A 12,836-nucleotide genomic window follows, 5' to 3' on the forward strand; every position below is an offset into this window, starting at 1 on the left:
TTCCTTAATATAAATCTCTCTCTATATATTTTTGCTTTACTGGTTTTGCTCTTCTAGAGAACCCAGCCTAAGACATTAGGGTATGTGAGTATTATGCAATTAACCTAGATGGAACAAGCTTCTGTGCCCTCCAAGACCTCAGAGATCCTCTACCACTGACCAGATGTTTGACCAGAAAGAAAAGTCTCAGTTTCCATCCCTCATTCCTGTTGAGCTTCCATTGTCATGACCCAACGTCTTGAGTAGCTCTTAACCACTGCACCACCAGGGCTCCGGTGTCAGCTCGGAGCTTCTGAATTCAGAACTCAGTGACAGAATGAAGACAACAGGAACGATCATAACTAGATCAAAATATAGGCCAGACACAAGCCTCTGGCTGTTTGAGCTCACTTGTAGAATCTCTGCAACATTCTGACTGCTTTAATGGAAAGTTTCACCCCTGTTTTAACTGTTTAATATAAGTTGATTTAGAGACGTACATTACTCTGTTTGAGAGGCTTCAAGAATTTGGTGGCAGCTGTAACTATGATAGTCAAGGTTCTGTTTGCTCCTCCACCCCCCTGCCAAATACAAGCTCCAGGGTTCTGTGGTTTTACCCACCTCACAAGGTTGTCATCTGGTTTCAGACAAAGGATACACATGAACTCGATAAATTCTAAAGTTCTGAATAAGTGTTTGCTGATTAAAAAAAAAAAAAAAGATGTATTCAAGTCCTAACCCCTAGTGCCTGTGAGTGTGATCTTATTTCCGTTCCACTGAGATGGACATTTATTGTTTTCATTAAAGAGTTGCTGACTTAAAATATATATATATATATATATATATAGGCCAGAACCCTGAGCACCTGTGTGTTGCTCTCTTGCCTCCCCAAATCCCATTGAAATGACAGAGGAAATTGTAAAATATAAAAATAAATGTAAAATATAAAAATAAAAAGGGATTCAGATGTAGTAATAGGAAGTGAGAAAAGTTGACATCGGCAGACCACGAGGTGAAGAGTTTCTGCCCTATATGAAGGATATGGGTCAGCTTGATGGCAAAATACAAGAAGGCTGAGAAAACTTGTATCTTTCTATACGTGAAAGAGAAGATCATTGAGAAGGAGGATTTTCTCAGCAGAACCCTGGATAGCCCAAATATCAGAGTCAGAGCGTGTGTGTGCTGGAGAAGAAGCTCAGATTGAGTGAGAAGACTACAACCTTACCAGTCCCCATTTGAAGGCAGTCACATGTGGGGTTTGCCCAAGGATAAAGCTACAAGCACTGTCTTCTAAATAAATAAACAAAGAAGGATATCTGTTGTGGAAGTCTTCCAGAGTTGTCAGTGGGTAAGAGAGAGAATTAAGCAGTTTTATTTCCATTTGTTTTTCCTCCTAAAATTCCAGTAGAGTTAAATGGAATATTCTTTATTAGATGCATTACCTTTATAACTGGAACAAAACAATTAATGTTATTTAAAAAATTTTTTTATTTCAGGCCGAGAAAATCCCAGGAGGTACTTAGGACAAGAGATTTGGAGGCGGGGTGGCACCTTGGGCCCGTTTTCCTCAAGCAAGTGCTGTTTTTCCAGCTTCTTTATGCAGCAAGTCTAGCTTCAGGTTGTTCATGCAATCCTGAACATGCTTACTGAGGGGGTTGGCACACACACGTTGCCCCTTCTTGGTGACAAAGCTGGGAAACAAGAGGGAGAAAGAGTATAAACTAAGGTGTGTTCAGCAAGTGAGGTGGGGAGCCCCATTTTCCCGCCTTCAGATTCCCCATTCAACCTAGCCTGTTTGTTTGTTTTTTTCTCTGCTGAAGTGAGCTCAGGGCCGCTGTCCTCTCTGAGACCTCTCTCAGTCTCCCTTTGTGACTCATGGGAGTTTCCTTGGATAGGGATCCTGCTTTCTCCTTCTTTCCCTCCCCTCCCCTCTGCACTGGCAGCATGTCCTACCTACTGTCCTGCAGGATGATAATAAGGACACAAGCTACCCCTTCCCTGGGAGGTCGAAGGGTCAGGACTTCCTGGATCATCATCTACCAGGCCCCTCCCCACAGGCTTTGCAAACTCCTTTCCCCAACACGTGGCAGTTGGGCTTGGCACTTACATGACACCTGGTTGGGAGCACCCACTGCTCGTTTCAAAATAATGATCCATGAACACACATCGGATATTTCGGGTGGTGTAGGTGACGCAGCAGTCAGAGGGACGATGAAAGCCTGCAGAAGGGAGAGACCCATATAAGGGCCAAATCTTTCTTTTGGGAAAGCTAGAGCTTTTCCCCTCTTTCTTCAAGGGTACTGAGGAGGGTGAGAAGGTGCAGGATTTGGAAAGGATGTTTTCCTCCCTCTCTGCCAGCAGTCACTGTCATCTCCTCGCTTCAGACCCTCCCCAGGGTTGATCTGTGTGTCTGATGGCACCCAAGGTGGACCACAACAGGTCCAGGACTCCTCCTTCCAGAAGTGGAAGGGCCTGATGCTTGCAGAAGGCATCAGAAAGCACTCCTGGCCCCAAGTCAGCAGAAGCCAGGAGCAGCAGGTGGGAGTGGGAAAGTCATCTGTGGAGGAGGTGCCCCCCCGATCTTCTTAGAGATGTCCCCCACCCCCCCAGAGTCCTCCTCCTCCCCTTCCCCCATCCCCTGTAAATGGACTGAAGCCATAGAGCAGATTTGTACCCCTCTGTTGCTGCTTTAAAATATGTGCCATAACTGAACATTTACCTTGGTGAGTATGGAGTCTATCTCTAAGGTCCGTCAGGATGGGTTTTCTTAATTCTGTATCTGGGAGAAACAGACAGCACCAGGAGAAGAATCACTGGAAGGAAGCGTTGTCTCAGCATTTCCACCTACCCACTCCAGCACTGATGTTGGCCCACCCTCCACCTGTTTGAGGTCCAGGCCTGCGTTCAAGGCCACTGTTTCCGTTAGGGCCCTGAGATTTTCCAGGGGGGGCTTTGAAAATGTTTGTGACAAGAAAACATTCTATTGACTTGGAAATTAGCTATAAATTCAACATAAATAAATTAATTGAATGTCTTTATCATGTGATATAATCCACAATCCTTTATCCATATTTCTGGAATTCAGAGTTCTGGAAACAGAAAGTTTGTTCATTTACTCACTTGGTGGCAGAATCTGAGGTTACATGAACTCATTTGGTTTTGGCATACTAGATGGTAAATACCAACTCTAACATTACAGAATTCTATGACTGTTTCTACAAATTTAAATTTTACTATAGGTCTATTGATCTAGGATTTAATGATCCTGTATCAGTTGGGAGAGGGCATTAAATGATTCTGGCCTGGAAAGAGAAATAATTGTTTCCCTAGTAGGACCAATAATTCCCATACAGTTTCTCCCAGGGACAAAAGGCTGCAAAGAAGGCAGGTCTGTACCCTGCCACTGCTTTTAAATTAGTGCCATAACCATGTCTGGGAGAGGGAGCAGTCTCAGGAGGCACAGGTGTCCCTCCATATCACCTCCTCAACCCTGCACATTACCATGGACCTGATCACCACTGAGAAAGTTCTCTGGACTCACCCTGGATGAGCTGGCCCTGGGATCCAAAGGCAAAAGCCAGGATGAGGAAGGAGAGGGCAGCTGTGGAGACCTTCATCTTCCTGGGGGCAAGCAGAGACAGTCTGAGGCTTCCTGGGCTCACTGCTTCCTGACCCCAGCTCTGCGCCTGTATTTATAAGAAGAGAAAGGTCAGGAAGTCACAGGGCAGAAAGTAGGGGAATGGTCAGTATGCTGTTCTTTGGCTATACAACAATCAACATGTTATTTCTAAAAAAGGGAACAAGACTGTGAACTCAACAGGAAATAGAGGGCTTTTGCAACTGTCCAATGGGCACAGACAAAGAGAAAAAATATTTTAAGAAAGATGCTTCCCTCTAGGAGATAAATTTTATTTGCTAAGAGTTGTTCTGCAGGAGAAAACCATGAACAAAGCATGGTGGTGGTGGTGGAGGAGACCATCACAAGACTCTCTGGCTCAGGAGTGGGACTTGCTAGATACTCTCTTGTGTCCATTTCCAGTTCCATTCCTGGAGTCTCAACCAGAGGGAATTTAAAGGTAGGTGCCAGTCCTGTTAGCCACCAGAATGGAGAGCTGGAGGGGCTGTTGAGTCAGGAAATCTTTCCAGGCACTGATGATCCCAAGTCTGAACTCACCCCATCCTGGACCTTCAAGTGCCCAAATAACCGATAATCGAAGGTGACTGCCAGAGTGAATGCTCTAACATGGCCATGTGATTCCTCACACAGAATCTGCCAGTGGCTTCTCGTGGTCTTGGGGGTAAATGCCAAAGTTCTTGAGTGTAAAAGGCCCTCCAGAATGGGGCTTTCCTTACATACACAGCTCCACTATTTTCCAGTGTAACGTCATTTTAGTGAAGATCAAATTTAACAACTGACGATGTATTTATTAATTTAGGTTTTACGGATCTTCCTCTTTTGGAGTCAATATGTATTTATTTAGGACCCAAATACTAATGCCTAGTATGGAGCCGTAGCGGTGCAACGGTTAAGCACTGAGCTGCTAACTGAAAGGTTGGCGGTTCGAACTCACCCAGTGGCTTAGCAGAAGAAAGACGTGAGAATCTACTCTCATAAAGTTTATAGTCTAGAAAACCCTACGGGGCAGTTCTATTCTGTCACATGGGGTTGCTATGAGTCAAAATAGACTGCACAGCCTCTATCTACCAACAACAACAATGAATAAATTGGCCATTCACTACACTGATTCCTACTAACCCCTCAGCTCCCAACTCAGAAGTCACCTCTACCAGGAAGACTTCTAAACTCTTCCTTCTTCCCTTGAGGCTGGGCTAGATGCCCTTGCTGGGTGCTTCCACAGCATCTATACTTAAATCTGCTATAGCAGCAATCACACTCTTATTTTAAATGCTTATTTAGTTATTGGTTCCTCTCAAGTAGGTCCCTGAGTGGTGCAAATAGTTTGCTCTTGACTACTAACTGAAAGGTTGGTGGTTCAAATCCGCTCAGCAGTCCCGCAAAATAAAGTTCTGGTAATTTACTTCCTTTCCTGGTGATCTGCTTCCTTAAGATTATAGTCATTGAAAACCCTATGGAGCACAGTTCTGCTCTAAAACACGTGGGGTCTCCATGAGTTCAACTCAAGAGCAAAGGGTTGTTTTCTTTTAAGGGTGGGTCAGTTAATTTGTCCTCCAATGACTTACTTTCTAAGAATTCCTGCCTGAGATTCCAGAGCACACAACAGGTATGCACCCCTTTGGGATATGCTCTTTTATTGTGGCTTAGATTACAGGTAGGGTAGCCATTTAATTTACTATCAAAATCTGGACACTTTTGAGAGTGAAATGATGCCAGGGCTGTTCTGGAAGACCTAGATGTTTGGTCACCCTAGTTATGGCTCATGGGATGTTTAACCTTACCACATGTCATGTACTCTGATTTTTTTTTTTACCCTATCTTTCTTATTACATTGAAATGGAAGTACTACTTGTGACCACCAAATTGATTTCACAACCAATGGGCCCTGACTTGCAATTTGAAAGCAAAGAAATAAAAATCTCACTGACATGTCACAAGAGCTTCACAGACACATCCAGATTCCCTGAGGGACTGAGTTACTGGGCTGAAGGCTGTGGACCTTGGTCTTGAGGGACATCTAGCTCAATTGGTATAATATGATTTATAAAGAAAAATGTTCTACATCCAAATGTGGTGAGTAGTGTCTGCGGTCTTAAAAGCCTGTGAGAAGCCATCTAAGATACAGCTACCAGTCCCATTCTGGCTGAGCAAAGGAGGATGAAGAAAACCAAAGACACAAGGGAAAGATTAGTTCAAAGGACTAATGGACCACAACTACCACAACTTCCACCAGACTGAGCCCAGAACAACCAAATGGTGCCCAGCTATCACCACCAACTGCTCTGACAGGGGTTACAATAGAGGGTTCTGGACAGTGTGGGAGAAAAATGTAGAACAAAATTCACACAAAAAAAGACCAGACTTGCTGGTTCGACAGAGAGTGGAGAAACCCCTAGAGTATGGCTCCCGGATGCCCTTTTAACTTAGTACTGAAGTCACTCCTGAGATCTACCCTTTGGCCAAAGATTAGACAGGTCTATAGGGTAGCTGTGGGTTGGAATCGACTGGACCACAATGGGTTTGGTTTTTGTTTTGTATAGGGCAAACAACAGCACATGTGAGGAATGTGCTTCGTAGGTTATATCACATATATGAGACTAAATGGGTACATCAGCCTAAAAACAAAGATGAGAAGGCAGGAAAACTGGATGAATGGAAACAGGGAACCTGAGGCGGAGAAGAGAAGAGTGTTGACACATCACTGGGTTGGCAACCAATGTCACAAAACAGTTGATTGAGAAACTAATTTGCTCTGTAAATTTTCACCTAAAAATTTTCACCTAAAGCACAGTAATAATAAAAAAAAAAATCTTACTGATCTGGTGCAACTTACTCTTTAGCCAGAGAAAAAGTTGAGGTCCAGCAATGAGAAGGAACTTGCTCAAAGCCATTCAGTCTTAGTGAGAGGGAGCTCATACTGTTGGGCCCACTCATATCCTCCATCCCTGCCACCACCACGGTGTCTCTGTTGCACTAGCACTGTTGAAGCTGAAAGGAGAGGCTGGCTGGCATCCACAGGGCAATTCATTCTACCCATACGCCCATTGAACTTATTTCTCTTTGTCATGAATGCTCTCCACTTGTTTCTAAGCCCCCTTAGTCAAGCATGTTGTTCAGTCCTTCCAGGTTACACATGTCTGAATATTGAGCAGGTTCTTGTAGACACTACATCTCAGCATCCGAGAATTCCCAGCGCAAGGAATGCGAGGTATGTATCATGACCAAGAGCAGGTGTGGCCGGCTTATACCCACAAGAAGCTGGGCAAAGCCTGTATGGAACTTGCTATAGCTGTGGTTGGAATAAGAAATGGGATGATAGAACGGAAGCGGTCTCTAAGAGGCGTCTGACATAGTACTGAATGCATATTTAAGTGAAAGAAAAAACGAGGAAAAAATGTCTGATTTCACAGCATAGTGCAGCTTCTTGACTTCTCCAGTATAGAAAGCACTGCTGTGAATGATTTTTGTGTGCTTCCGGAGTCTTTTATCACCCTCCTAGCATTCTTCTCCAAGACCACAACCGATGCATTTGAATTGTAGTATTGGAAAAGAATATTGAATATACCATGGACTGCCAGAAGAATGAACAAATCAGTTTTGGAGAAAAGTACAGCCAGAATGTTTCTTAGAAACGAGGATGGCAAGACTGTATCTCATTTACTTTGACATGTCGTCAGGAAAGATGAATCACTAGGAAAGGACATCATGTTTGATAAAGGGGAGGGTCAGAAAAAATGAGGGACACCCTCCATGAGATGAATTGACACAGTAGCTGCAACAGTGGATTCAAACATACAAATGATTGTGGCACATGACTGGGCAATGTTTAGTTCTGTTATTTGTAAGGTCTCTATGAGTTGTCAGAGTCAACTCGATGGCAACTGACAACAACAGCAACAACAATAGCAGCAGCATCACTGATGATATATTTAAGAATTCAATCAGCTCTGTTTGTTGCTTAGCTTGGCATGATCAAGGAAGAAGGTTGTGCTGCTCCACATGGCTGTTCCAGTCACAAGGCTAATAATAACAACCAAAAAAGAAAACTTGTTGCCATTGAGTCAATTTCAACTCACAGTCAGTGCTCATTGAACCTTATACCATGTTCCACACGTCTGTCAATTTGTCATACTGTGGTGGCTTGCATGTTGCTGTGATGCTGGAAGCTATGCCACAGGTATTCAAAATACCAACAGGATCACCCATGGCAGACAGGTTTCAGCTGAAATTCTAGACTAAGACAGACTAGGAAGAAGGATCTGACAGTCTACTTCTGAAAAAATTAGCCATGAAAACCTTATGAATAGCAGTGGAACATTATCCGATGTAGTGCCAGAAGATGAGCCCTTCAGGTGGGAAGGCACTCAAGGTATGACTGGGGAAGAGCTGACTCTTCAAAGTGGAGTCATCCTTAATGATGTGGATGGAGTCAAGCTTTCAAAACTTTCATTTACTGATGTGGCATGACTTAAAATGAGAAAAAACAGCTGCAAATATCCATTAATAATAGAAACATGGGATTTATGAAGTATAAATCTAGGAAAACTGGAAGTTGTCTAAAATGAAATGAAACACATAAACATAGATATCCTAGGCTTTAGTGAGCTGAAATGGACTGGTATTGGTCATTTTGAATCGGCCAATCATGTGGTTTACTATGCCAGGAATGACAAATTATAGGAATGGTGTTGCAGTCATCTACAAAAAGAACATTTCAAGTTCTATCCTGAAGTGCAATGCTGTCAGTGATAGAATAATATCCATAGGCCTACAAGGAAGGCCAGTTAATATGACCATTATTCGAATTTACACACCAACCTCTAATGCCAAAGATGAGGAATTTTACCACCTTCTGCAGTCTAAAATTGATCAAACACACAATCAAGATGCATTGATAATTATTGGTGGTTGGAATGTGAAAGTTGGAAACAAAGATGAAGGAACAGTAGTTGGGAAATATGGCCTTGGTGATTGAAACAATGCCAGGGTCCATGGTATAATTTTGTAAGATGAATGACTTCTTCATTGCAAATACTTTTTCACCAACATAAACGATGACTATACACATGGACCTCACCAGATGGAGTACAAAAAACAAAGTTTTACACAGGAATCAAATTGACTACCTCTGTGGAAAGAGATGATGGAAAAGCTCAATATTATCAGAATAAGGCCAGGGGCCGACTGTGGAACAGACCATCAATTGCTCATATGCAAGTCCAAGCTGAAGCTAAAGAAAATGAGAACAAGTCCACGAGAGCCAAAGTATGACCTTGAGTATATCCCACCTGAATTTAAAGCCATCTCAGGAATAGATTTGATGCATTGAACACTAATGACTGAAGACCAGACAAGTTGTGGAATGACATCAAGGACATCATAGATGAAGAAAGCAAGAGGTCACTAAAAAGGCAGAAAAGAAAGGTATGACCAAAATAGATGTCGGAAGAGACTCTGAAACTTGCTCTTGAATGTAGAGTAACTATAGCAAAAGGAAGAAATGATGAAGTAAAAGAACTGAACAGAGGATTTCAAAGGGTGGCTTGAGAAGACAAAGTAAAATATTACTGAATTATTAATGAAATGTGCAAAGACCTAGAGTTAGAAAACTAAAATAGAAGAACATACTCGGCATTTCTCAAGCTGAAAGAACTGAAAAGAAAATTCAACATTGAATCGCAATATTGAAGAATTTTACCAGGAAAATATTAAAACGATGGTGAAAGCATCAAAAGAAGATGGAAGGAATACAGGGAGACACTGTACCAAAAAGAATTTGTTGACATTCAACCATTTCAGGAGGTAGCATATGATCAAAAACAGATTGTACTGAAGGAATAAGTCCAAGCTGCACTGAAGGCTTTGGCAAAGAACAAGGCTCTGGGATTGATGGATTACCAGCTGAGAAGTTTCAACAAATGGATGCAATGCTGGAGGTGCTTACTTGTCTATGCCAAGAAATTTGGAAGACACTTGGACAACCAACTCAAAGAGATCCATATTCACGTCCATTCCAAAGAAAGGTGATCCAGCAGAATGTGAAAATTACCTAACAATGTCATTAATATCACACAGGAGTAAAATTTGCTGAGGATCATTCAAAAGTGGCTGTACAGTGCATTGATGCAGAACTGCCAGAAATTCAGACCAGATTCAGAAGAGGACGTGGAACCAGGGATATCATTGCTGATGTCAGATGGATCCTGGCTGAAAGCAGGGAATACCAGAAAGATGTTTCCCTGTGTTTCATTGACTATGCAAAGGCATTTGACTGTGTAGATCATAACAAATTATGGATAACATGCAAAGAATGGGAATTCCAGATCACTTAATTGTGCTCATGTGGAATCTATACATAGACCAAGAGGCAGTCGTTCAAACAGAACAAGGGAATACTGCGTGGTTTAAAATCAAGGAAGGTGTGCGTCAGGGTTATATCCTTTCACCATACTTAGGCAATCCATATGCTGAGCAAATAATTCGAGAAGCTGGACTATATGAAGGAGAACGAAGCAACAGGATTGGAGGAAGACTCATGGACAATCTGCATTGTGTAGATGATACAACCTTGCTTGCTGAAAGTGAAGAGAACTACAGCCTTCTGTATGAATTAAACCTTAACTTAAAAGAAAAGTCTTCACAACTGGACCAAAGAGCAACATTATGACAAACAGAGAAAAGACTGAAGTTGTCAAAGATTTCATTTTACTTGGATCCACAATCAATCCCCATGGTGGCAGCAGACACAAAATGAAATGGCACATTGCGTTGGGCAAATCTGCTGCAAAAGACCTTTTTGAAGTATTAAAAAGCAAAGATGTCACTTCAAGGGATAAGATGCACCTGATCCAAGCCATGGTGTTTTCAATTGCCTCATATGCATGATAAAGCTGGACAATGAATAAAGAAGACAGAAGAAGAATAGTTGCCTTTGAATTATGGTGGTGTTGGTGAAGAATATTGAATATACCATGGACTGCCAGAAGAATGACCAAATCTGTCTTAGAAGAAGTACAGCCAGAATGCTCCTTAGAAACAAGAACGGCAAAACTTCGTCTCACATACTTTGTGTATGTTATCAGGAGGGATCAGTCCCTGGAGGAGGACATCATGCTTGGTAGGGGGTTAGCAAAAAAGAGGAAGACCCTCAACAAGATAGATTGTCACAGTGGCTGCAACAATGGGCTGAAGCATAACAATGATTTTGAGAATGGCACAAGACTGGGCAGTGTTTTGTTCTGTTGTACGTAGAGAACTGACTCAATAGCACAGACAACAACAACCACGTTCCAGAAACTTCTCTATGAGCCTTGCAAACATGGTGAGGTATCTACTGCAATAATTTCACAATACTGCCTAGCACATCCCCCAGTTACTTCCCTTGCAGAAATACCAAATATTCTGTTATTCCTGCCTGTACACACAGCTCTTACCACATCCTATGATATATGCTTGCACAACATGTTTGTGTAGCATAAGCCGAGCTACTGTATGATATTTTTAGGGGGAGTGTAGGGCAAGGGTCAGCACATTTGGGTCCAAACGGCCCCTCATATGGCCCACCTACTTTTCAGACATCCACTGTGGAAATTTTCTGCAGTTACTTTTAGCTTCCACTCTGGTTTCTTTCTTATCAGTCTATCAGAAAGGTCATGAAGCCTCAGATGGCTGTCTAATAGACACCTCCCTTCTGAGGAAAGGGGCTGAAGTCATGATTCTTTCTTGCATGGATTGCTGTTCCTTGAAGCCATGCCAGGCTCTTGACCTCATCTGGTGAACCAGGGATTGTATAGAAGCCAAAGATACCTGGAGGGGCAGGACATGGGGCAGGCCAGCTGTCTCTGAGATGACTTAGCATGAACTCTTCCCACTCAACATTCTCTATATTAAATAGTGGCATATAAAATCCTTTTAGCTGTTGTTAGAGTTGTCTAGAGAAATAGTACCAGTGTGATATATGTTGTTGTTTTTAGGTGCTGCTGAGTCAATTCTGACTCATAGCGACCACTTCCGAAGAGTAGAACTGCCACATAGGGTTTAATCTTTATGGAAGCAGATTGCCAGATCTTACTTCCTTGGAGCAGCTGGGTTGGCAGCCAGATGCTTAACTATTGCACCATCAGGGCTGTCTCTCTTCACACACACACAGACACAGACACACATAAGTATCCATATATATAGATATACATGTACATACATATATATATGTTTATATATTATGTTGTTGTTAGGTGCCATTGAGTCTATTCCAACTCATTACAACCCTATGTACAACAGAATGAAATGTTGCTCAGTCATGTGCTACCCTCACAGTTGTTGCTATGTTTGAGCTCTTTGTTACAGCCACTGTATAATCCATCTCTTTGAGAGTCTTCCTCTTTTTTGATGACACTTTACTAAGCATGAAGTCCTTTCCAGATATTGGTCCCTCCTGATAACATATACAAAATATATGAGATGAAGTCTTGCCATTCTTGGTTTCAAGGAGCATTCTGGCTATAGATGTATGTGTGCATGTGTGTATATGTATGTGTATGTGTGTGTGTATATGTATATGTGTGTGTATATATGTATATATATAAAGAGAGATTTATTTACTTCAAGGAATTGGCTCACGCAATTATAGAGGGCTCGCAAGTCCAAAATATGTAGGTTGGGCGGCAGGCTGGAGACTTCTGCAGCCTCATGTCTCAAGATCCATAGGTGCAATGGAAAGAGTGCAGAGTAAAGAGAGTTCTTCAAAAATATCTATACACAGTCTAGAGGCAGAACATACCCTAAAGAAGCTCCCTTTCCAACTGATTCATTGATAATACTACATTAGATTACATTATGAAACAGCAACTAGACTAGTGTTTAGCCAAACCTCTGGAAGCCATAGTCTAGCCAAGTAGACACATAAAATTAACCATCACAGTTGTGAAGGAAAATACCTGGTGAGCAAACAAGGTCTCTTTAGCTCAAGTTGTTGTCCTGAACAGGCGAGGTAGTATTCCAGTTCTCTCTCCATCCAGCTGCACATCCAAATTTTCAAAGCATCAGGATTTGTACTACTTTAAGACCCGGGCAAGAAGGGACCCTGTTTTGGACTCCAGCTTTAGAGGATTCTACGTATCACAAACACACAAAAATAAATTTATCAGTGAACATAAGGGTACCTCCATCACTTGGGATATGGCACTCAGGGCAGGCACAGCATGGCCTGTAGCTCTAAAAGTCC

At 42.3% G+C, this 12,836-nt stretch overlaps 1 protein-coding gene across 1 annotated transcript; it reads right to left on the reverse strand.

Annotated features, from left to right (window-relative positions):
• Window positions 1-1,447: 1,447 nt before the first annotated feature.
• Window positions 1,448-3,718, reverse strand: LOC126063094 (C-C motif chemokine 23-like). Its single transcript, XM_049861249.1, has 4 exons — window positions 3,521-3,718; window positions 2,699-2,758; window positions 2,087-2,198; window positions 1,448-1,670 (listed from the first exon to the last, which is right to left on the reverse strand). Exons 1-4 carry the CDS (start codon window positions 3,594-3,596, stop codon window positions 1,547-1,549), a joined length of 372 nt encoding a protein of 123 aa, XP_049717206.1. The 5' UTR covers window positions 3,597-3,718; the 3' UTR covers window positions 1,448-1,546.
• Window positions 3,719-12,836: the final 9,118 nt, after the last annotated feature.

This window comes from Elephas maximus, chromosome 19, assembly GCF_024166365.1.
Source record: "Elephas maximus indicus isolate mEleMax1 chromosome 19, mEleMax1 primary haplotype, whole genome shotgun sequence".
NCBI classification, from domain to species: Eukaryota; Metazoa; Chordata; class Mammalia; order Proboscidea; family Elephantidae; genus Elephas; species Elephas maximus.

Coding starts and splice junctions, on each gene's coding strand:
- LOC126063094 (XM_049861249.1), bottom strand. CDS start 3,596: ATGAAGGTCTCCACAGCTGCCCTCTCCTTCCTCATCCTGGCTTTTGCC. Junction 2,759..3,520: donor CCAGGGCCAGCTCATCCAGG/GTGAGTCCAGAG, acceptor TGTTTCTCCCAG/ATACAGAATTAAGAAAACCC. Junction 1,671..2,086: donor TGCTCCCAACCAGGTGTCAT/GTAAGTGCCAAG, acceptor CTTGTTTCCCAG/CTTTGTCACCAAGAAGGGGC.